Source organism: Podarcis erhardii (assembly GCF_964252035.2).
Source record: "Podarcis erhardii genome assembly, chromosome: 6".
NCBI classification, from domain to species: Eukaryota; Metazoa; Chordata; class Lepidosauria; order Squamata; family Lacertidae; genus Podarcis; species Podarcis erhardii.
Window position 1 is genome coordinate 57,207,231 of NC_138510.1, and position 25,364 is coordinate 57,232,594.

The 25,364-nt window shown below is 40.3% G+C and overlaps 2 protein-coding genes across 4 annotated transcripts; one reads left to right on the forward strand and one right to left on the reverse strand.

Moving 5' to 3' along the window:
* Nucleotides 1-1,837: 1,837 nt before the first annotated feature.
* TXNDC12 (thioredoxin domain containing 12) lies at nt 1,838-9,904 on the reverse strand. The gene is made up of 7 exons (XM_081866953.1): nt 9,290-9,904; nt 8,528-8,588; nt 5,891-5,943; nt 5,121-5,194; nt 3,855-3,924; nt 3,677-3,760; nt 1,838-2,755 (listed from the first exon to the last, which is right to left on the reverse strand). Exons 1-7 carry the CDS (start codon nt 9,372-9,374, stop codon nt 2,676-2,678), a joined length of 507 nt encoding a protein of 168 aa, XP_081723079.1. The 5' UTR covers nt 9,375-9,904; the 3' UTR covers nt 1,838-2,675.
* A 216-nt stretch (nt 9,905-10,120) lies between these two features.
* BTF3L4 (basic transcription factor 3 like 4) lies at nt 10,121-22,278 on the forward strand. Of its 3 annotated transcripts, none has more exons than XM_081866961.1 (6): nt 10,121-10,201; nt 14,068-14,131; nt 15,148-15,261; nt 17,809-18,010; nt 20,190-20,249; nt 21,852-22,278. In XM_081866961.1, the coding sequence occupies exons 2-6, from the start codon at nt 14,078-14,080 to the stop codon at nt 21,896-21,898; spliced, it is 477 nt and encodes a 158-aa protein (XP_081723087.1). In that variant the 5' UTR covers nt 10,121-10,201; nt 14,068-14,077; the 3' UTR covers nt 21,899-22,278. The 3 variants fall into 3 exon arrangements, with proteins under 3 accessions (XP_081723087.1, XP_081723086.1, XP_081723085.1); XM_081866960.1 differs by lacking the exon at nt 10,121-10,201 and adding an exon at nt 10,213-10,289; XM_081866959.1 differs by lacking the exon at nt 10,121-10,201 and adding an exon at nt 10,289-10,427.
* Nucleotides 22,279-25,364: the final 3,086 nt, after the last annotated feature.

A 25,364-nucleotide genomic window follows, 5' to 3' on the forward strand; every position in this document is an offset into this window, starting at 1 on the left:
TAATAGTGCCTTCTTGAGAAAGTCATGCCACCTTTGGCCAAAGTATCAGCTGATTTCCAGATGTAGAGAACAGTTCACTAAACTAAGGCAGGAGAGTTTTTAAAATAATAAAATAAAATGATATATTGTATTAAATGATTGAAAAATTTAATGTGTGTAAAGGCAACTCTTCATCAAAAAAAAGTTTTCATGGATGTAGTACATATAAAGTAATATCTGACCACAGCAGCTTGAATCTGCTAAAAACATACTATTTATGCCAGAAAGGGCTTTACATTTACGCACTGAAGGTTTTTTGGTGTTTTTAAAAAAACTTTTATAGCTCCTCATTCAACATTCAGCAAGAAAGGCAATAGAAATCAGTTACCTATAGTAAACTATGATTTTACTGCAATGTTGTTGTTATGCTATTTTATTGCTGTAAACCACTTGGGAGATTTTTTTGTCTTGAAATGAAATGTATTGCATACCATTTCATAATTACAGTACATCAAGGAAAGCATGCCAGTAAGTTCACTATAACTTGCTAGCATAGGTTTTCCCCTTGTGTGCAGTAAGTTGGTCACCCTTACTAAAAACTTTTTAAACAATTGTTACAAAGCTTGCAATCCTAGCCCCATTTACCTGGAAGAAAGTCCCACTGAATTCAATAGGGCTTACAACAGAGTATACATAGTTAGGATTGTGCTGTTACTGGAAGATGTGAGCGCTATTACTGTAGAAACATTAAAAGTCATTTTATTTTCATAATAACAGGCAAATTTGTTAGACCCATTCTCATTTAACTTTGCTGAATTACCATATTTTTCGTCCCATAGGACGCTCCGTCCCATAGGACGCACCTACTTTTTTTTGGGGGGGGGGAATAAAGGAAAAAAATTTTTCCTTTATTTTCCACACAAAACCAGGTCGGGGAACAGTGGGATGGCGGCGCTGCACCTCCCAACTGTCCCCCGAGCTTGTGGGCTGGCCGATGTCTGCCTGGCGCGAGGGGCGCTCTGCTTCAGGGTGCCCCACGCGCCGGGCAGCAGGCTGCTATCCGCAGCGTGGGGAGCCCTGCGGGGAAGTCCTGCAGCGCTCCCCACGCTGCGGATGTCTGTCCGGCGTGCGGGGCGCTCTGCTTCAGGGTGCGCCGCCCGGGCGGCAGGCTGCTATCCGCAGCGTGGGGAGCCCTGCGGGGAAGTCCTGCAGTGCTCCCCGCTGCGGATGTCTGTCCGGTGTACGGGGCGCTGTGGTTCAGGGCACCCCACCCGCCGGGCGGTAGGCTGCGGACACCTGCGTGAAGCACGGGCGTCCTCCGGAGGGCGCCCCGTGCTGCAGGCTGCCGCCCACAAGCCTTGCACGCCGGGGGAGTCCCCCCCGGTGCGCAAGGCTTGCCGACACCTGCGCGAAGCACGGGGCGTCCTCCAAAGGGTGCCCCGTGCTCCGCGCTGCAGGCTGCCGCCCGCAAACCTTGCGCGCCGGGGGGGGGGAGTTCCCCCGGGCGCGCAAGGCTTGCGGATAGCTTCCTGGAGCCTGGAGAGCGAGAGGTGTCAGTGCGCACGGACGCCTCTCGCTCTCCAGGCTTCAGCGAAAGCCTGCATTCGCCCCATAGGACGCACACACATTTCCCCTTCATTTTTGTAGGGGAAAAAGTGCGTCCCATAGGGCGAAAAATACGGTAAATGCTTAGAAAATAGTGTTAGGTATACAACTACTGAATGTAATGAGATTTTTAAAAACTACAGATGTCTATGCATGAAAACATGTAGGAAAAAAGAATGAAACATTCAACAGTAACTTCACAAATTCAACATTATGCCTTTAGCCCCTCATAGAAGTTACTGTTATCTCAAAATGAAATGAAAAATAAAAATCCATTTTATTGTTTACCCAGATACAAAAATACAGTACAATACGATGAAGCAAGGCATCCACCGAGAACATTCAGCAAGTTAAGAGATTTTCACACTAAATACTTCATTACATTTTCTCTTCTATTCACAAAAGAATTAAAAGACAAATGCACAAATGGGAAAGCTATGTTTCTGTCTAAATGTAACCAAAGGAGCAGCAGGCAATTCTGTAAGGAAAAGAAAAACAATTTTGTACTTCCAATGTTCTTCATGCTGCTCCTTGGGCAGGTGGGAAAATAACTCTACTTGGTGTAGCATTCATGACAGAATTATTAGTTCAGTACAGTGGGTTTGGTAAAAGTTCATACTGAACAATAAAAGCAAGATTGTTGTAATCCTAAACATTAATATCTAGAAGTTCCTACTGAAATAAGCAAGACTAAGCCTGTTTATGATAAAAGGAATAGATGATTCTATTAAGACCAATGTCCTCATCACAAACCAGATACCAGCCTTTACCTCATAGAGAATAAGCAATTTTAAAAGAGTTAGGCCTTAAACTCCACTGAAACTGTGGTTTATAATATGCTCAAGGTTGAAACATTCATTCATCAGTAAGTATTTTAGCTTTACAGGCATTTCAATGTAAACAAGAGAGGACAGAGTTATTTATTTTGATTTCACTGTCTGAAAAATTAGATAGTATTTGATTGAACAAGTTATCAGTAGGAAAAAGCTCATATCAGTGCATCTACAATTCCTCATTGGGGGAAAAGGAGGGGGGAAAGAGTCATATATCATTTTAAATTCTGAATTTATATAAAACAGATCCCCAGTGTATTATAATTCATCTCCAAGATGCTTCTTCCTGAAAGCATCGCCTGTCAGCTTCTCTTGGGCTTCCTTCATGCCTTGGATGACTGTAATATTAAACATAAAAGATGCTTAGTACTTGGTTCAGTTCAATTGACATGAATAGGAGAGAAATTCATCCAGTTTGCATTTAAAACTTGCCTAATTCACATTTTCTGAGACAATATCAAAACACAGCCAACCTTCAAAATTTTTACTTCTCTGGATTTTGCAGTCCAGTTCTCTAGCGAAGTAAAACGTATAAAAATGTATATACTAGTGTAAAGTGTGCATAAAAATGCATATATTGGTGAAAACAGCCTATAAAATGCATTATATTTTTTGCTGTGCAAAAAGGTGTATATCATTTATGCCAATGAATCTTCATGAGTATTTTTTAAAAAATAATCACAAATTGCTGTGGAAATTTGGAGAACGGGAGAGATGAAAACATAAGAAACTGAGGGTGGAATTCAACGTTGCACTATGATGAACATCCCATCTGTCTAAGCACTGCTCTCTCCTCCCACAGTCTGCTGCTCTGAGGGCTCTCCACACTGCATCCCAGCCAATTGTGGGGGGCACAGGGGAAGGAGGGAGGAAAGCCTTGTGCAAGCAGAATAACAGGGCTTGTCAGATGAACCCTGACCTACGAGAAGGTAAAACAGACACATTCCCCCCATTTCTAGAAATGCCTCCCATTTCTTAAGCTCAATTATTCTATTATCCCCCTAACAGAAGATGTGAAAAAGAACAAGTCTGTCAAATCTCCTCTCTTTCGCCAATATTCTGATGTAACTTAGGAGTCTGACAGAATCCTAAACGTGTATGCTTAAACTTACACCATTTATACACAATGGTAATCAGATATAATTCAATATAGTTCTGAACTGCAAATTAATCAGAACACCTGTAGTGAAATACAAGAGCTGCCAGGGCTACTATAGCCATCTGAGATAAAGTCCAATTTGAGCTTAATTCACATGCACCTTGTTCAGCATTGGTATAAAAGTACTTGTAGCTGGGGTTTCCTTTCTCATTTATGATCTCTGGATGGATGTTTCCGCTGGGATCTACAAAAAACAGAGAGAACCAATGAAAACTTCCATGTAATGACAACAGCAATGCAGTCCTCCAAGAGGGATAAGAAGCTGCCTCATGCCTCACCCATGAAAATGATTCTGGGAATGTAACCACCATCAGGACTAAAAGCTTCATCTTTGGGTTCCTCTTCATCCTGAAAGTTAAAAAGATAAAGTAAAGGAACATTAGGACTATTTCCACGGAAATCTATCTTTATTGTTTCTATACGTATAACCAAAGGGAAGATCCACAGCTCTGTGGAAGTGCAATTGCCTTGGATGCAAAGTTTCTCAAGCGCAACCTTTGGCATTTCAAGGTACGGAGATCCATTCTGCAAGATGGATGCCACAGTTGGGTATCACCCCTCAAAAGAAGGGCAAGTCACTGCAATTGTTCATCAGTAATATTTCTTTGTGAAAACAGCAGACTATTACTTTGACAATAATAGTTTGTTCATTCATTCAACAACACAGTGGTACCTTGGTTTTAGAACAGCTTAGTTTATGAACAACTTGGAAATAGAACGCTGCAAACCTGGAAGTAGGTGTTCCGGTTTGTGAACTTTGCCTTGGAAGCTGAACATGTTCCACTTCCTGTTGAGTCTGTTCTGTTTGTAAATTGAGTCCCCCACTGCTAATCAGAGGCTTCCTGTTGAGTGTGTTGGCACCCACACAAAACAGAGGTGATATTTGGAGCTTTTGTTTTTGCTATTTTTTGCCTTTTTGTTTGTATGGCTTTTTTGTTGTTTTGACTGTGACTTGTTCTTCATTTTATGGCACTGACTTGTGACTGTGTGGAACCCAGTTCAGCTACTGATTGATTGTGTGACTGCAGAAATGGATAAAAGCCACCCCCATCCAAACAATGACTATCATCAGTGCACATAAGAATAAAAATTAATTTTAATTTTTATCTACAATTTAATTTTAATTTTGTCTCATTTATTTTATAGTACAGTACACTGATTATTGCTTTCATTTTATGGATCAATGGTCTCGTTAGATAGTAAAATTCATGTTAAATTGCTGTTTCAGGGGTTGTTTCTGCAATGGATTAATCCATTTTGCATTACTTTCTATGGGAAAGCACGCCTTGGTTTTGGAACGCTTTGGTTTAGGAACAGACTTCCAGGACGGATTAAGTTTGGGAACCAAGGTACCACTGTACTAAGGATGTGCAATGTAAAATAATGGATAAATCAATGGAGGTGTCATCATCCCCCCCCCCCCGAAATACAGAGAATGTTTTATGTTTGCTTTCTGTATCTTAGATTGTCTCAGAAAGTTCCAAGGAAGAATATGGGGAAATGCTTCGTTTCAGTATCTTAGCAACTATCCAACTGAAACTTACCTCAAGGTTGACCATCACGAAATTATGGGCAAGCTCTGAGATTTCCTTAGATTCCGAAAACTTGGGTTTTAAAGCTAAGAAAAGCATAGAAAGGAAAAATTAATCAGGAAAGAGAACAAGTGTCATAATTCTTACACACATGCCTCTAATCACAAGGGGCCCTAACCCTGCTAAATCAGACTCATGGGAACAATTGTCTCATACCTAAATTGCACTCTAGATTTCAGTAGGACTTAAGCATGACTAACTTTAGTTAGATCACAACCAGAATCAGTCATCAAAATCTTCGCATTTAAATAAAAAGAAACAGCCCTTGTTACTTTTGTTAATATACCTAATACAAAGAAAAAGTGATACAAAACAGTTGTATACAAGTATAAAAAGCCGAAGAAACATAAGCAATGCTCTCTTGTTTTGTTTTTTTCAATAAAAAACACAAAATAAATGGTCACTCTTAAACTAAAAGTATTTTTACATTTTCATTGGTGTTTGAAGTAAGTTTGTTCATCAGTGTAGTACATGTCTAATCTTTACTCTCTGAACTTTGGCTCACAGAATCCAAATAGTAAAAGCTTAGGCAGCTTTTCAGCTAGCATTTAGCCGCAGCTATATCTAGAAAAAAAAAAACCTACCTTATAAGTATAGTTTTATTTATGAAGACAATACATACATGCTATACTCTGTAAGATTACACTTTCTACTACAAATGTTATGTATCTATCCAATTAGAAGATTCTGAAGTGCTCTCAGGGAATGTTAATTTATTTTACCTTTGCAAGCACCACACCAGGATTTGTGAATGATTATCATGAGAGGCAACCCACTAAAAAAAAAGACATTGAAATGCTCCATTAATGTACTCCAATACTCTTAAGACTTACTTCTGAGTAAACATGCACAATATTCTATACGGTGCAACTGCAGAATGAAATTTATATAAGGAAGGGAGTTCCATTGTAGCTTCATTAAGATTAAAGATTTATTAAGAACAAGATTAATATGTCCTACTCTTTTATACTTAAGAAAAGATTAGTCAATTGTCCACCTTACAGGAAAAGGAGGTCTAGTTTACTCAAGTGATTTCACTTTTAGATATGCAAGTGATTTATAGGATTAAACCTGGAATTCACAATGTGTAAAGCTTTCTTAGGCACTACTATGTTTGTCAGAGGTGCGGTAAAAAAAATAAAATCCAAGCAAACCTAAAAGGGAGATCACAAGCAATATTTGTAGGTCTAAGAGCTGCACACTAAACTCTATGGACAATGAACAAGAAGTGCAAGTCTTTCATGTGTTGCCTTAATTGCCCAGCCATCTTCTATCCAGCCCTCACTCATAATTGCCCATTTATCTAATGTTACATTTTTGCACATCACCTGCTTTGCCCACAACCCACATATACTTGCTATCATTATTTTGTTGTGCCTTATGGGAGGACTGGGGAACCTGTGGTCCTCAATACATTGTTGGACTCCAACTCCCATCATCCCTATTAGCCATGGTGGCTGGGGCTGATGGGAGTTGGGGTTCACCAACATCTGCCTTATGAAGATCACTGTACTCAGCTGGGAAAGAATCCCTTTTTATATATTACCTTATTAAAACACTAGAAGAAAACATTTATAATGTCTTACTCCCAAGTAAGTGTGCAGAGGATTATAGCTCTGGTGTAGGGGTGGCTAACCTCTGGCTTGTGGGCCAAATTTGCCCCACCATTCCTCCCCATTTGACCCAGGAGACTGCCTCCCCCCAAACCACGTCCAGCTGCCCCACACTTGACATCACATGTCCTGGATGGATCCTGCATCAACTGCTTACACAGCTGATCCCTGCAGAAAGCAAGACTGAGCATCAGCTGATGTGCAAGGAGTTCAGTGTTGTAATAAAGAAGCCAATTTTCTAAAGGTCTCTACATTTGTGAGCTAGTTGGGTTTTTCATTATCCAAAGTTCTTGTCCACAGCACAACTGTAACAGAAAAATGTTAGCTCCTGTTAATGGCGCAATAAGATAGGTCATAGCTGAATCCCTCTCCAAAGCATGGCAGAGGTCACCTTTACAGTTGGCCAAGGAAAGTGTCATTAGTCCCAGAACCTTTGAAGTTGAAGGCTTCTAACTCCTCACTGGAAGATGCACGTCGGGTATAGTAGCTGCCCATAGTAGCAGCCTGTGTGCAGTGGTGGAGCCATCATCCCAACATTAGTGCTACTGAAGCTAGGGGCTGTACAGATGCGCTAGCAGGAGGACAAGATTGACTCCACTGGTGCATCCACCCCGATCTTGCTACAACCTCACCCCAGCCCTGTCCAGGTAAGCTGCAGTGACACCAGTGGAAGGAGGGTGGCCCCACACAACCACACAGGTCGCAACTGGCTGCCTAGCTGGGGCAGTTTCTTTTCTTCTTTTCTCAAATGCACCATGGCATAGCTGAGAAACCGCTGTGGAAGCTGCTATTAGTTCCAAGCACAAAATAAGCATACTCTCTCCCGAATCTCAAACTCCTGACATTCACCTGTGAAAAGCTATCCTCAAAATATGTCACACTAAAAGCTGGAAACAACAGAAGTTGAAAGGCACCATGTAGCGCTCACAACGTGCCACCCAAGTGTTGTAAATATGACCAAAGCCCTAATCTCTATGTCATTTTTAGCCAAACTTTACTCAGTGATCATCACTAAAACATTTTCATATCGAAGCACAGATTGTCCCTTTAAAAGGATGTTATTTCCATGTGCTAACTTAAAAAGCAATTAAAGAAGAGTATCAATTAATTGCAGCAGCAGCAGCATGAAATCCCAGCTGTATGGTTGAACTCAAGGTGATCAATTTGTCAGTCTCTGAATAATTTCACGTCTTCTTGTGTAAGGCTGGAGATCAAGTTCTTACAAAAGGCTATTACTGATACTAATCTGCACCTTCAGGTTTTTAGGTTGTGACTGCAATTCTTTTGCTTAAGTAATCCAGTTCCAAACACGTTTAGACAGGCCTAATTCTGCATGGGAGTCAACTGAGAGTTTTCCAGAATATTTTTTCCCTGTTGGTTTTAATTTTATTAGATTTTTTTGAACAATACTAACAGAGAGGGAAAAGTTCAATTGAATTTCCTAGGACTACAAAACAAACTTGGTTTAGGTTTGGACTATCTCTCTCATCAGAAGGGGAAAAGCAGCATATACAGCTCACAACCTAAAGCAAATTTACTTTGGTATGGCAGAGGTTGTTTTTATGTATGTATAAACTCTGCATCTTTTGAGTGTAGCGATAAGCCAGGACGTTGTTTAATAGTAAGGCTAACCTTATGAAATTTACATCTCAGTTCACTTATTTGGAAGCGTTTATTATGGATAATAGGGAAATTAACTTCCAAATAAGCCAGTTTTAAGGTTGTAGTCCCGCTTGCACAAGATACCTGGCTGCTGCTTCCTTTTTCCCATCTTCCAGTGTCCTCCAGTGAATATGATCTCCAAAACCTTGAAAGAAAAGGGGGAATATATGTTGCATAATTTAAAGCATCAGTTACAGAAGATAAAAACAATTTTCTATACAGTGGTACCTCAGGTTAAGTACTTAATTCGTTCCGGAGGTTTGATCTTAATCTGAAACTGTTCTTAACCTGAAGCACCACTTTAGCTAATGGGGCCTCCTGCTGCCGCTGCGCCAACGCTGCACGATTTCTGTTCTCATCCTGAAGCAAAGTTCTTAACCCGAGGGGTTAGCGGAGTCTGTAACCTGAAGTGTATGTAACCTAAAGTCTATGTAACCTGAGGTACCACTGTATATCACCACATACGAAGAAAAAAATGCTTTTAGAATGGCAATCTAAGATACCATTCCTACGAACATCAATGAAGTTTGAAGTTATTCCAAGCAAGCAATTCTCTTTCCTAAAGGATTTATACATATCTTTTTATTTGAACTGAACTCTGAAAACAAAAAGGGCTCTGGAAACTGCCACCCTGAGCAACTCATGGCCTAGACTAGAGAAACTACAGTACTCTCTTGAAATCAACTATTTTCCCAATAGTAGATGCAAACTATAAGAATCGTATTTGTTATCACAGATAGCTTAGGGATGATCACACCCTAAACCTTTCTGCTTATTTTTTTGGAAAGCACAGGCATTTGAAAACATCAGTAAAAACAAAAGAGGAAATGAGAATTGGTATCTAACCTTTTCCTAATGCTTCCCCAGCAGAAACTGCGACAAGCAATTGGCAAAGCAGGAAAGTCGACAGCGCTGCCAACTGAACCTTCATGCTGTATGCCAAAATCTTCACCAGGACAATTACTCCAGCTCTGCCCAGCGATCCTCTTAAGCAATAGTATCTGATTAACCCAAGTCAGCTTCTTTGTTTAAGAGGAAGTGATGTTATCGGAAGGATATAGGAGGCGCTTCAGAGATTTGGGTCCGGGGTATTATTATATACACACATGTATAGTTCTCATGCTGTGCAGAAGAGTGTCTTCCTTTTTCCGCTCGGAATCTACGTAGGAATTTCTAAGTGTCTACGGAGTTGTTCGCTTCTCGTGCATTCCTAAAAGGCGAACTGTCCTAACTCTGGTCCGACGGCTCATGAAAGGCAACTGTAACATCAGCTCCCCAGTTCGAAGTACAGTCCTGCAGCAGGCTTGCTCTCATGCAAGTCCCTCTGCGTTCAGCGAAGCCTGTTCCCCAGGAAGAGCCCATGTAGGATTGGGGCCGTGGGCAAACTCAGTGGCACTTTGAGGGGAGAGTCAGAAGCGGTGGGGAACTGATTCTTGAAAGGCCGGTTAAGTCAATTTTCAGCTTTATTCTGATCAACGAAAGGAGGAGGTTGCAGGGTGGGGGGGGCAGTAATTCCAAAACGCAAACAAGCTCTTTCATATCATGCGCTACAAAAACATTAATATTCTAAAGAACAGCTTGTGCGCATTGCAAAAAAGCACCGCTCCATTCCTGCTGGCTGCTCCTAAGGATGACTACAACTCCCAGCATACATTGCTTCAGAGGCATTTTTCCCTATGTCCCTCTTCCCCACCCCCGGGCACGTCTATCCTGCTGCGCTCACTGCATTGCATTGAGGGCTGCCGTTTTATTGTCTAGGTAGGGAAAAAACAGAAAGGAAGGACCAGGCTGTCTCCCTCCGCCGCCGCCCGTGTTATGCAAACGAGCCTCGCTTTCTTCCAATCGGGTGAGGGGGGCGGGGCCATGGTCCCGTGGTCCGAGGCCTCCCTTCTCTGGGCCCCTTTCTACCCCCACCCCACCCCCACACCTAAGCCGCCATCTTGTTCTTGCCGCGTGTTGCCTTCGGAGGGTTCTTCGGACTGAGGTGAAAACTTCCTGCTTGACCCCCTCCGCGCCCCGTTGCCCTTGCGCCCCTCACGGTCCCGACAGGTCGAGATTGCGGTTCCTCCGCCCCACACTCCGCTGTGCGCGCGCGGAGCGCCATGGGCGGTGGGAGGGGCTGCTGGTGGGCCGGAGAGAGTGGGCCTGGCAACTGGGCGCCTGCGGGGAGCCCTGGCTCCGCTGGGGAACGCCTTCCCCGAGGTCCGCCCCCCCCCCGGCCGCCACAGCGCCCGTTCAAGTCCACCCCCCACCCCCGGTCAGGGTTGGTGCCCGCGGACCCTACATCGCCGAAACCTTCCCGCAACAGAATCAGGCTTGCTGAGGACTCGCTCCACCTCCTCACCCAAAGCACTTTAGGGCCAGCAGGATCCTGCGCTGGCCTCGGTCGCACTGCACCCAAAATGTGGGTTACGCCTGGGCGTAGGACATTCCTTACTGCCCCTTAGTGTATTGGGGGTGTTTCTTTTTGGAGAATAAATGCCCTTTATTCCCTTAGGGAAGCCCGCACCCCTCCTCCAACAGGAACTGGCAATCTGGAGCTCTTTCACCTTCCTGTGTAGATTTTACTGCTCGCTTAATACATTTCTGTGTTGCATCAGTTGCCATGTTTTCATTTTGGAGACCTTGGGGTTTTTTGTTTTGTTCATTGCTTGCAACTGAACGTTCCTTTGTATCAAAGGCTGTATATTATCAGATTTGGTTCCTCTGCTGTGCAGAGTTAGTTGTTGTTCACACCATTTTCTTTTTAAGGGCATGGAAACCTACACTTCGGATATAATAATAGAATAAGCGTCTGTGAAGCTGCAAAATTCTGAAATAAGGAACATGTCTGCTGCTTCCAAAACTAAATGATGTAAATCTCCCCTTCCACAACTCCTTGATTTTAATATTCTCAGTATCAATAGAGAATCAATCAGTATCAATCAAATGGAGATGAGACTCCTCTGCCAGAATGTTTTCCTCCATGCTGTGGTGGATGTTCTTGTTACCCAGTTCTAGCCATTAGTTTTTCTTTTTCCTGGTAGTACTTTTGCTGATTCCACCTCTTTTGTAGATGTACTAAAGGTTCTTTAGTTCAAGGTTGAAATAAAGACCATTCCTGTTGTGTCTTTCTCTGCTTCTACTAATCTGACCTTCTTTGTACTCTCAGGGTTGAATCCATCATGTGGTTCTTTTATCACATTCCTTGATAAAACAAATTGTGGCTTGTTTCTGAGAACATATTTCTCCTTTTTCAACCCATCAAAGGGATAGAGCTAATGGGGGCCTTGAGAAAGGAAAGCCTTTCCATTTTCTTCATTGCCAAATGCTCAGCTATTTGTTACTTTCAACCTGCAGGAATTCTGGTTTGCAAAGTATAGGCTGCTGATTACGGTAACTTAGTTCTGTTTAGTTCAATTGCAACATGACAACTGGTTATGGGTTAGAGAATAAAATGGCACACCCCAGCTTTAACTTTTCCTGAAGCATGCACATGCTACTTGATATGGATTGTCATATTTTAAAATGAAATGAAAACGAATCTGACAAATATCCCAAAGTAAACACATTGCAGACCAAATTGCTAGGTTTTTAATAGTTATTTGACTTATGTGTTGCTGCTGGTTGTTCACTCTCTCTGTCCTGGTCCTACACATAGTTGCATCTTTGGGACTTAATAGTGAGCAAAAACATAGATCTAAACAAATGTTTCCATAAATCTCATTTAAGCAGATAAGACATGGGGTTGATTGGTCAAGTGTTTGTACCTTTGAAAGTGACCCAGAAACTACAACTAATCCAGAATGTGACAGCTAGACTGGTGACTGGGGGCGGCCGCTGAGACCACATAACACCTACACTGGCTCCCAATACGTTTCTGAGCACAATTCAAAGTGTTAGTGCTGACCTTTAGAGCCCTAAACGGCCTCAGTCCAGTGTACCTGAAGGAGCGTCTCCACCCCTGTCGTTCTGCCTGGACACAGGTCCAGTGCAGAGGGCCTTCTGGCAGTTCCCTTGCTGTGAGAAGCCAAGTTACAGGGAACCAGGCAGAGGGCCTTCTCGGTAGTGGCACCCACCCTGTAGAACGCCCTCCCACCAAATGTCAAAGAGAAGAACAACTACCAGACTTTTAGAAGACATCTGAAGGCAGCCCTGTTTAGGGAAGCTTTTCATGTTTAATAGACTATTGTATTTTAATATTCTGTTGGAAGCCGCCCAGAGTGGCTGGGGAAACCCAGCCAGACGGGCGGGGTATAAATAAATTATTATTACTATTATGGGTGTGGTATGTAACATAGGAAAGGCTCGATTACTGTATAATTTCATGATTTGATTGATTGCTTCCTCATTTGTGTACTAGGACATAATGCTCAAGTTGGCATTTCTATAATACAGTAAATGCATATTAGTAGTTTGTATTCTGAGTACAAAGCATAATGGGTCAATTTTGCTTGCATGTATATGCGTTTTGGATTAGGGCTGTGTTTTTAGGACCACAAATTACCTTATGCACACTTTTTGGACTCTATGGCTAATATTCAACATTGTGTTGTTATGAACATTCTCTCTGTGCAAGCATGTCAGCTTGCCAGATGGAACAATTCTCCCCTTGCCTTGCCCTGCACACTACTTTGGGGTTCCCCTGACCCTTCCCAAACTAATTTTAGGGTGTTCTAAGGAGGAGGAGTGGGGGGGAAACCTTGTGCAGGTGGAAGTCCTTGACAGGGCTTCCGCTGATGGAACATGTTAGGTGAATCCCTTCCATCATAAATATTTTCAGAAAAAGTGAGCTTGCCTTGTAGCTTGATAATTCTAGAGTCATATCTCCTCTCAGCTATAAAGGTCACCAGGTAGCCTTGGACAGTAAGTCGCTGTCTCTTAGTGTCAGTTACACCACAGGATGGTTTATGAGCCACAAAGTACTGCTCTGAGCTCCTTAGTGAAAGGGTAGAATATAGATTTAACCAACATGGGTGTAATAGGCAGTTTCCAAGATTCATTCTTTGTCACATGCTCCCAACTTCCTGATATATACTATCATGACTAATAAATGTTATGTAGATGGAAATGCACAGACCAAGATGTGGCACCATGCAGATAGAGGCAGGCTCAGTTCTCAATAGCTTCTGTAGTTCTGTGAGAAAAAATAAACAGTTCAGTTTGGGACATGGAGGGCAAACATTCCAGATATAGGGATTGTACTGTCACATGTCAGATTTAGCATGTGTGCGTGTACATGCACACTGGTATTCCTAAGTGCATGCCTTTACTTTCTCTCATGAGCAAATGGCAGCTGCTCATTCCTGTGTGAAGAAGTAAGTGCTGGGAACCATGATATGGTGACTGCAAAACCAGTTACCAGCTGCAGGGATAGGGGTAGTGTGGAAAGCGATGTCTCCTCTTCTTGAAGGCAGTCCAGGGGCATGAAGGGAAAGAGCCAACATGATTTCAATGCTTTTACACCCACCCACCCCCTGAGATAGTTTGAGGAATTGGAAGAGAGGTAACGTATCTTTTATTGATAGGTTGTTTGTGTGTATTCAGATACAGATGCTTGTTATTTTGAAAGACAGTGAAGTAAAATTTATTAAATAAATCTGAATATGTTATAAGCATTTATGTTGTTTGTATGTATTTTTCAGATAAAGCACGATGAATCAAGAAAAGCTGGCTAAACTTCAGGCACAGGTCCGAATAGGTGGAAAGGTATGAATGCAAGAATATAACTTCCCCCACTCCATTTATAATTACTGTATGTGTGTAAATAGAAATATATATATATATATATATATACACACACACACATACATACACATACATACAGCGGTACCTTGGGTTACATACGCTTCAGGTTACAGACTCCGCAAACCCAGAAATAGTTCTTCAGGTTAAGAACTTTGCTTCAGGATGAGAACAGAAATCGTGCTCCGGCGGCGCGACAGCAGTAGGAGGCCCCATTAGCTAAAGTGGTGCTTCAGGTTAAGAACAGTTTCAGGTTAAGTACGGACCTCTAGAACGAATTAAGTACTTAACCCGAGGTACCACTGTAATATAAAAGTAATACATATGTAAGTATTTTCCATAGTTTAGGGGTTTGTAGGGAATGTCTGTTTTCCTCAGACTATTGCCCATTTTGATGTGCTTAGGCTGTTTCTGAGTATATAGCCCTAGTACTGGTGGCTACATTCTTTCGAGAAGAAAAAGGTTCATGTTATATTCTTGAACTGTTTTCTTAAAAGATGAGCATTTTTTTAAACAAAGGCGGCATATTATGTAATTTTGAATCAGTATAGTTTAGGTGCCGAAGGGGTTGTTACTGGCATATTGATACACAAGGCTGAAAAGAGGAAGGGCTGCAGAAATGGAATTGGTCCTTGCAGCAGGAGGTGCATTGTGGTCTGAGGACCACCACCTCCTTTAGCCTACTATTTTGCACCCTCGCGTTGCCTCCTTAATGATCCCCATGAAAACTGTCACTGAATCAAGCCTCCCTTCCTTGGTGGCAATAAGTGAGAAAATTTGGAGTGGAAAGTTAGAGTAGGATTATACAAACTATACATTAGTGAAACAGGTTCTTTCCTAAAAAAAAAACCCTCCTACTGCAGTACATGTGTTACATTTTAAGGTACTTTGAGATTATTTTGTTTTTGATAAGCATTTGTGTAAGATGCATTTTTCTTCCTCTAGGAGCAATGATTTATTTTTTCCATTCTGTTTTTCAGGGTACAGCTCGTAGAAAGAAGAAGGTAGTCCACAGAACAGCCACAGCTGATGATAAAAAGCTTCAGAGTTCACTCAAAAAATTGGCAGTAAACAATATTGCTGGGATTGAAGAGGTACATCAGTATAAAACATTTTCAGTCATATATACGTGATCTCCCAACTGATCACAGGAATAATGTGAAATCTTTCTGATTTAAAATGGGATTATCAGGGGGGGAAACATGGGGCCTGTGGGCCAAGTCAGATCACCTAAAGAGAAGTGCCTGACCTCTGGCAACCTTACCTCATTTTAAATGAGGTGTGGCTCAGAGTTTGTTGTGATTTCAGTGTGTGTGTGCATTGTGTGAGAGATCCTTTAATAAGATGTCTTTTGGAGTTTCATGCATGATTTCCCTTGTATAACTGAGGACATTTGTTCCATAACTTTGTGTGGGATGGTGCAGATATTACAGAGTCCCATGGAAGGGGCAGTTCGTGTGACAAAATAGTCCACTTCTATCTTTCCTACCTTACTCTCTCAAGATTCAACTTGGCATCTGATGAAGTAGGCTGTTGGCTATGAAAGCTCATGCCAATTTGCAATAAAAAGCTTACTAAGAAGTAATCTCAAGGTGCTGTCAAATATGTTAATAATAATAATAATAATAATAATAATAATAATAATAATAATAATAATAATAATAATAATTAATAATCATCTAGCACAACTTCCATATTACATAAATCAGGGTATTTTTATTATGAGAATGAGCAGTAGAAAGTATTGGGCTCACACACAGCCTCCTTTGCTCCTCCCCCCCCCCATCCCCTTGTTCTAATATGAGGGAAGAGTAGAAGTGTCCTGTTCTGGCTTGCAGCAAATTGTGGTTTGTCCTCAAAACAAGGATACACACAAACCATGGTTTATCTTCACCTCCTGCTGTGCTTTTGGGATCTTCACTTGACAGCACACTACGGGTTGCTGCAATCTAGAAGCAGAAGCTTTACTCTCATCTCACGTATGAAATAAGAGAGAAGGGTTGGAGGGCATCTGCAAGCCTGACGATTGGCACTGCTCGTTCTCTAAAGGACAAACTGTGTTTTGGCATTATGTCTGAATTAAGATACACACAAGATGCAAAGTTTTAATTGGAAAACACAAGTCAGATTGTTGCTTAACTGTGATCCTGGGCACATTTACTTGGAAACAAGTTCCTTTGAAACAAAAGGTTTTATTCTAAGTAACTTTACGTCCCTTTTCTAAAGGCATTTTATATGAAAGTAACTGCGAGTCTTCTAGATGAGTAAGTAGAACCTTTTTGCCCCACTATCTACATGTGGAAATAGTATTATATTTGTTTACTATATTACATTTCCCCCCAAAGCAGCATGCATAGAGTTTCCAGGCAGTCTTCCATCTAGAAACTGGCTGGATCCAGACCTGCTTAGCTTCAGCAGGGTCCAGGCTATGATAGGGAGCCATTCCTTCCACTAGGCAAGTTGCTTTAAGCAGATGTTTGAGAGAGCAGGGAAACAGCTGCTATCCTGCTGTAACAAGTCTTGTTATTGTGTTGAGTGTTTTGGCCCACTTCCAGAGGACAGCCCTGTTCTATAGTGGTCACAGTGTTCTGAAGAGGACATGATGGGCCTCAATATGGACTGGAGAAAGAGTATGGGTGGCACTTGGACATGTGTCTATATAGGAGCAATAAATAGGCGCATTAAACAAAGGGCAGAGTGGAGTGCTATCCAGGGGACACCCATCATTTAAACCAATTTGAAAGTCATAGTTTCTCCAGAATTGTAGTTTTGTAGATCCTCAGAGCTCTTTGTTATTTTTGTGAGAAAGCTGAGGATATATCAGTGCAATGGCATAGCTCAGTCTTTCACAATGATCATGCGCTTTTTCAGATAAAAACCAAATACACAACATTTCTGGACTAATATATAGTGCTCATTTTCAGACATTGCTGTGCACATGCATATCTGATTGAGCATGGCATAACACACCCATAGTATAATTGTGCGCTTTTTAAAAAATAGCACCAAGTTTACACCATCTGTGGACCAATAAATAATGATCACTTATATAAAGTGCAGAAATTTTTGACTATTCCACTGTATTATATTACTTTCCAGACTTCTTTGCAATGGAAGGAAAGCAAGGGCAGTTAAAACATGTTTGAAACAAGTTTATTTTTGTATTGTAAAGATGCCTTATGCCTATATGCCTTATGTTTCTTAGCTTTGAAGTGTAATAGTTTATTTTAGATGTACAAAAGTGTGATATTTACATCAAAATTCCAGAGTATGAAAGCTGTGCCTCTCATTTCTTTTTTTATCTTGAGAAATGTTACTTTCCTTTCATATTGTTTTTGGAACTGGCATGACTTAGTTAAATGCTTAGGACGCTGATACTTCAGTTATGTGTTAATCTGAATTCTTACTGCTTTACAAAATCTTACACTTTCAACTGATGTAATTTTAAATTATATACATTGATGATAGTGTTTATACATCTGTTTTACAGTTAGTCAGGCCTAAAATTGGGTGTTCAACTCCTTAGAGTGGATGCTAACTATTACAAAATAAAAAAATATTGGTGGTTCTTTTCCTTTATAGTACTTTTTTAAAATATTAATTAAGATGAATGAATTTTAATAGATCTATGTTTAAAACAGGTGAATATGATAAAAGATGATGGAACAGTTATTCATTTCAACAATCCCAAGGTCCAGGCTTCGCTTTCTGCAAATACATTTGCAATTACTGGTCATGCTGAAGCTAAACCAATTACGGAAATGCTGCCTGGCATCTTAAGCCAGCTGGGTGCTGACAGCTTAACAAGTCTCAGAAAGTTAGCTGAACAGTTCCCAAGGCAAGGTAGGTATCCCTGTCTGAGACATGGAGCTGGTTTTTTTCAGCCTTGTTTGTTAGCATAAAATTCCTGATCAATAGTAAGGGTCAGCTTTTCTTACTCTGAGTAGCTTTTCTTGTGCACAGGACTTTCTGCTTTTTATTCCACCCTCCCCCACGCATTCCTAACTTCACTAGAGCATTTCTAATAGTATAGAACAGGGACGTCCAACTCCTAAGAGACTGCAATCTACTCACAGAATAAAAAACTGGCAGTGATCTACCCCTTGGGGGAGTTCAGGTCAAAGTAAGTTGTTGAGCTTTTTTTAGGGCTCCATCTTCCTTTCCAGTGGAAATGGGGGGGGGGATTCTGAACTCTGCAATTCTGTGCATGTTTATTTAGAAGTCCCACTGTGTTTAGTGGACCTTGTGGATAGATAAGTATGCATAGGATTGCAGCATTTACTTAATATCAAGTTTTCCATAATTTCCTTATTATTGTTAATAATAATATTGTTGTTGTTATTTATTATTATTTGTACCCCACCCTTCACCCATAGATCTCAGGGCAGTTCAAACATAAAAATACAAGATAAAAACATAAAATAAATAATAGATACAAGAACAAAAAACAACAACCCCAGACCAATAAATCCACCACCCCCTCCCTTACTTTCCTCATTTGTAATAACTATATGGATACCTTGTATTGCTTTGTCCTTTCCCCACACCATTAACTAAAGGCTTCTAAATGTGGGAAATGCTTTGAAAATTGCATTAACTAACATAGCTATGTGAATGTACTTTGGAGCATCATGAACAGAATGTTGTAACGGAAGGAGAACATGAAGGTTTGGGGTATAACCTGAGTGTTGAACTTGTGTCTGATTAAAAACAGTATAATAATTGTCAGTCTGATTAAAGACTTAACAACACAATCCTGTGCCTGCCTACTCAGAAGTAAGTCCTGTTGACATGAGTGGGACTTGCTCCCAGATACATGTATAAAGGGAACTATCACAGATGCTGCTTTTCAAGAGCTCAGGGTGGCAAGCATTGTAAACCCTATTTTGTCCTCATAGCAATCTTATAGGGAAAGTTAGGCTGAAAGATAGTGACTTCCCTTGGGGCCATTTAATGAGTTTCATGACAGGGTACATTGAAAGGTAAACAGAGTTCTCTTTTTTATTATTTTGATTTATTAGATTTATATACAGTACTGCCCTTCATCATAAGGTATCAGGGTGGTTCACAGAATAAAATCATGAAGGCAGTTCCTTTATCACTTGACACTGGTACAGAGCAATGGAAGCTATTATAAAAATATTACCCTAATAGAAGAACAAAAAACCCCACCATGTTGGTTACATGGCTATGGATTTTCTCACATACTTCTATTTAAATTATCTCTATATTAGTGAAACTTTCCTCAGTTTTTTGTATTGTAGCCTCAAAGCCCAATCCAAAGGCTTGCTCCATTGGCATTTAGGATGCGAAGTACTAAAACCTACATCAGCATAGACTGTAAAGATTTTACACCGAGAAAGCATACTGGGTAGACTGTTACATGGAAATGTTGTAAGATGTTGGGTATAATTCAGGAGAGATGCTTGCTGCTTGACTAAATTGGAGATACAGTGGAACCTTGGGTTTCGATCGTCTCCATTGACAAATGTATCAGAAGCCGAACGCCGAAAACCCGGAAATAAATGCTTCCGTTTTCAAACGTGCCTTGGAAGTCGAACTTCCGAAACGGCAGCTTGTTTGAGTTTTCAGTTTTCAAACATTTCAGAAGTCTTAACAGTCTCCCGGAATGGATTACGTTCGAAAACCAAGGTTCCAGTGTAATATTCTATGTATTGGTCATTTTGTGTTAAATATCACAGGGTATATGGCATCACCAGTTGTGTGTCTGCTGCACTACTTATAAAGAGGTTTTATTCAGTCAGAACCAGTAATTGTTGTCTATAAACATTTGAGTGATAACTTCATAGAAGTTTGCAAAAATAATGATTCTTGTAAATTTCTGCTTGTAATTTATTAATTTTCCGCTGCCACTGTTTGCATAAAACCTATTTTATTTGCAAAGTTGCACTTCTTTTTTGTGCTGTAAACTGTGACCCTTTCCTTATGCATGCTGAATTTGTTTCTTAAATTGATAGAATTTTGTTAATTACTATATCAATAATTGTATTTTCTTTTCTAGTGTTGGATAGCAAAGTACCAAAATCAGAAGATATTGATGAAGAAGATGATGACGTTCCTGGTAAGATTATTCTACTTAACCTTTAAATTATTTACTATGTATCTGCTTGACTGAGCACGTGACAATGTATTTGTTAATTTGAGAATCTACTTGGTGGGTTAATCACAGATACAAAGGGAAAGTGCTTCATAAGAATTGCATGCTGTACATCCTGGAGCACATAACTGTCACGGGACCGACCCCAGGAAAGCACAAGCTTTTGCAGAAGGATTTGTATCTGCTGCTATGCCTTTGGTTCCTAGAGACTTAGGCACCTCTCAGATGGGGTGAGAAACTTAACTAGTGGATTCTGTGAGGGAATAATACAGTGGTGCCCCCCAAGACGAATGGTGCCTCGCAAGACGAAAAACTCGCTAGACGAAAGAGTTTTCCGTTTTTTGAGGTGCTTCGCAAGACGAATTTCCCTATGGGCTTGCTTCGCAAGACGAAACGTCTTGCGAGTTTGTTTCCTTTTTCTTAAAGCCGTTAATAGCCGTGCTTCGCAAGACGAAAAAAACAAGACGAAGAGACTCGCGGAACGGATTAATTTCTTCTTGCGAGGCACCACTGTATTTTAAGAACAAGCAGAAAAAGAGGCTTACTGTAATGAATAGGAGGGCTATTAATGGTTGTATTTGTGTTGTATAATCTGTCTTTCAAAATCCTTTTAAATATTGCTCGCTACATAAATTAAATGTTGAGTTGAGTTTGAGTCATTTAGCCCCTCAATTTTTTAGAATGCCTCACACAAGATTGCAATAATTTTGCAAATAGGTCTAGATTTCATGAAGCGTAGCCATCGTTGGTGAACATTTGAGAAATTAATATGAGGCAAAATACAGGTTGCATTTGTTGATTGCAGCTCAGAGGTCAATTGTCTATAAGCCATAGTTGTTATCATCCTGATTTGATTAGGGGTTGCAGTCCCATGCACCCTGACATGGGAGTCAGCTCTGTTGTACACAGGTGGGGGGGGAGGGCTTACGTCCTCGTAAGCAAGCATAGGATTGTACTAGATTATAAAAAACTGGTCACCACTAAACTAGATTTAAATTTGATGATAAGTGAGACTAAAGAAAATATAAAACTTTTTGGAAGAAGCGCTAGATTATATGTGTGAGTGGACATGAGATTGTAAACAAGTTGATAATTTGTTTGGAAATTTTTTTTTTAACGATGTAAATGGGAGCGGGAGGCGTGAGGGAGCCCAAAGAAGTGATGAAATTGTTGTGAAAGAAGTAAGATTGTTTATTATGTTTTATATTTAAAAACCTTAATAAATATTTATTAAAAAAAAAGGATTGTACTATAGATCATTTTTGTTTAATGCCTACATGTTTGCTGGCATAACAACAGACATCAGTCTAGGAGCTGCCATGTTGCCTGATAGCAGGCATAGGGAGAGACTAACAGAACTATTTTTCCAGTGCTGACCAGATGTAATTGTAAGTCACCCCATAGAAATACTAAGGCCTAGTCACCGTTGAACAAAAGATAAAAATGATGTAGGAATAATGTTCATTATACCATAGTCTTTTAGATAAAACATACATTTTAATAAAAAACATTTCTCTTTGGCTCTCCTATTGAATGTTACTGTATTATACTTTCCATGTTTTTCAGATCTTGTAGAAAACTTCGATGAAGCATCAAAAAATGAAGCTAATTAATTCATTAATAGTTCTGGAAGTTGACATGGACTAGATTTAAGAAATCAGCTGTGTGGTTCCAAAGTTTTACAGAAACAGTGAACATTACCCGTTTAATAGTTCAATAATATAAAATATTTTGTATTTTAATTATGCTGCTTGTTCAGCAATTCCTGTTGGTTGATTTTTGCATTTTGCACTTACTCCCAGGATCTATCTTTTCAGTTAAAAAGGAAAAAAACAAATAATACATTTTCAGTGCAGATTAAGGGGTGTGTGCATGTGTGTGTATGTGTGTATGTGGCTTTGCGTACAGTGGAGAGGAAATCGGTGAACAGATCTATTCGACTTTCCCTTCCCCCTTGAAAGTAGAAATAAAATGAGTCTTTAACTTGGTTAAAGGAACCTTTATTGTTGCAACCAAACAGTTCACATACAATAGTGATAACTTAAGTCTTGCTTGTCTACATTTCATGAACTCCAGAAACCATTTACTAATTAACATTTGAGTTTAATTTTCTTCATTAACTATTGTATTTACATTTGTATTTCTCTTCCATATTCACAGTGTATATGTGCAGTTTCCTACCAGCCTCCTTTTGATTCTAAATTGTACCAAAGACCGGGTATTAATTAACAAACATGTTTGTTGCAACATTTTAAAAAAATATATATACTTAAGAGCTTGGTTTTCCCCATCCCTTTTAAAACCCTTCGCTCATTCACCTTAATATTTAACTTGGGTTGCATTCACATGTTATGGAGTAATCTGCTTTGCCTTGGATAAACAGCCTATTCTGTGAAGTCCTGCCTGTTTATGCCGAGGAAGTGTCAACCCTGCTCTTACGGCATAATTTTTGTAAAAATCTGTAAGAAGCCTGATTATATTCTTGCTCTGGGTTTCTGGGAGAAGATAAGAATGTCCTAGACTTTGATAAAGGTTGGAGGCTACAGTCTACTCAAGTGCTGAATCAAATGCCTTGGTAGCTTCTCTTTGGTACAATTAGCTGTTTTTCAAACACACCTCTCTTCAAAGCATTGAATGCTGTTTGACCCTTTTCATCTCAGATAAGCAGTGCCTCTGGGCATATTTTCCAGTGGTGTTGCTTACTTTTAGAGGAGTCTGTCTCATATCCTGTTTTTCAGTAGGTGATAGTGCATCATGGTGCACTGTAAAACTGTTGCGGATGTTACCAGACAGCTCCCAAGAGCGTATGACCCACTGTCATATTTCAGGACACTAGAATCTGGAAGTGTAGTTTGGATTATACAGAACGGACAAGGAAAGTGCCATTGCTTGTATTGTGTTGTGTTTTGCATAAATTGTCCAGCAACAGGCTTAAAACATTAATTTTGAGGTTTGGAACCTGTTATCTGCAACCTACTTTGGGTGGATACAATGGTTACGGTCACTTTTGAAAACAAAAGCCCTCCTCTGGTGGCGCAGAGGATAGTGGCTATATCACAGGTACAGTGCAGTATTTTCTGAACCTTCCTTCAAACTGCTCAATGTGAAGCTCTTCCTAGCAGTTCTTCAAAGGTGATTGGTGTAATGCAGTTGAGCATCATTTTAACCTTTGTCAAGGGCAGCTGCGGCGCAGGAAAGCCATCTTTCTTACCTTTCTTTGGTGTACTTTTGAGACATATCTGCTTTCTGTGTATATACACCCAGCGACTATAAAGTTTGAGGCTATCAGTATGTCAGCATTCTAGTGACATCAAGCTGAACCACGAAAGCAGAGCTTTTAGTGGTTTGTCACCTGGACTGCTCACTTGATTTTATAGATTTGTTTGGTTTTCTTGTTCTATTTTATATAAAACGTGGATCTTAATAAAATAATTCAAAAGAGGCAATGTTCCCTCTTGTGTGTTATCTCCTCCTAACAACAACACTGATAGAGGGACAGAACGTGGTTAACAGGTGATGCTTTAACCAGCAGTACACTTGCCATGCTATATTTTTTGAATATTTCTTCTTTCTGCACATGTGCAAATAATAGGCATAGTTCCTTTAAGCATATTTGCTGTCCCATGAGACAGTAAATGAACATGTAGAAATGTTTTTGCAGAGAGTTTTTAACTGATCAGTATGGCTGAAGCTCCCATAATTTCACAGTTATTCTGTCCTTATAACTAACATTTTTAGTTCAGCTGTTAATAATTTACTTAATGAAGATCGGAAACATAAATTTAATTTCTTGTCCAGAATTAGGAAATACTTCAGAATAGTAAAGGGCAGGCATTTGGAATAAGTTTCAATTCCTTTTACCAACAAAGCGCACAACCACAAATCTCCAGCTTTAAACTTTCCATTTGCCAATTTATTTGTAATCCTTATTCATACTGGTGTTTGGAAATCAGCAATTATCTTGCATAGTGATTACTTTTTACTGTATGCCAAGAACTGTTGACCACTTAATTGTTTTTTGCCGACGTGCTATAGCTTATTGAAAACCATTAAACTGATAATAACTGAAGACGTGAACTATCAAGACTGTTCTGATGCCACCTAGTCTCCTTTTGGCACTTGAGACCCAACAGCCTACTGGAGCTGACCATCAAGCCAAACCTTCCACTTGCAGTGCTATGAGATGCATTGATTAGATACAGCAACACAGTTGTAGAGGGTTTGTTTGCTTTTTTGTTCATGTCAAATATTTGAGTAAATAATAGAATTTGTAACCCCCATAAAGTTTTAATTAATTTAGCAATGTACTGGCACCTATGATACTATGTAGTGTCTTGAAGGTTAAACAATTATTAAAGCAATTCACTGAAATATAAAATATGCGTTGCTGGCACCCTGATCTTAGACTTCTAAATGTTGAAGTAAGTCCTATTGATGTGAATGGAGCTTACTTCTGAGTGTGTTTTATTTGAATCAATAGTCTAATAAGCGGAATCAGTTTAAATAGGTTTTCCTATGACTCTTAGAACCAAGGGGCAGGATGCTGCCATAGGATGCTGAGAACCTCTATGAGCATAGGGCTCCCTGGAGTGGCAGTGTCCTGAGGCCAGTTCAACCAGAAATGGGGGGTTTGGGGGAGGCCTTGGAACTGCTAGTTCCAAACCCTCCTTGTTCCCCTTGCACCGAGTGTACTTCTTTTCCTTACTATTAATGAAAATAGGAAAGAGGTTGATGGGAAGAGGAAACCTTGTAGGTCTACATCTGCCACATTCTCCCCTGGTCACAGGGCTATGGTTGTAGCAAATACTCCACCACAGATCTCCTCCTCATGGGAACATAGGATCGCTCCGTTTGTTAGCATAGTTTAACCTCAGTGCAGAGAGCCATAATATATTTTAAGCCCTCTGCAGAAGCACTTGTGTAGTCCCACTTATATCTGAAACAAACTATTAGATCATAGTACAGTTGACTCTCAGCTGACACAGGGGTTACTGGGGTAGCCGATATAAAGCCACAATTGCCTATACAGTAGTCAAAACACACTCCTTACACCTCCAAACATGCTCAAGGCCACTAAAC

Excerpts from the sequence above, each read along its gene's own strand:
- TXNDC12 (XM_081866953.1), bottom strand. The coding sequence starts at position 9,374 with ATGAAGGTTCAGTTGGCAGCGCTGTCGACTTTCCTGCTTTGCCAATTG. Across the intron at positions 8,589-9,289 it reads TGGGGAAGCATTAGGAAAAG|GTTTTGGAGATCATATTCAC; the intron begins GTTAGATACCAA and ends TTTTCTTTCAAG. Across the intron at positions 5,944-8,527 it reads AAAAAGGAAGCAGCAGCCAG|TGGGTTGCCTCTCATGATAA; the intron begins GTATCTTGTGCA and ends CTTTTTTTTTAG.
- BTF3L4 (XM_081866961.1), top strand. The coding sequence starts at position 14,078 with ATGAATCAAGAAAAGCTGGCTAAACTTCAGGCACAGGTCCGAATAGGT. Across the intron at positions 18,011-20,189 it reads TGAACAGTTCCCAAGGCAAG|TGTTGGATAGCAAAGTACCA; the intron begins GTAGGTATCCCT and ends TTTCTTTTCTAG. Across the intron at positions 20,250-21,851 it reads AGAAGATGATGACGTTCCTG|ATCTTGTAGAAAACTTCGAT; the intron begins GTAAGATTATTC and ends CATGTTTTTCAG.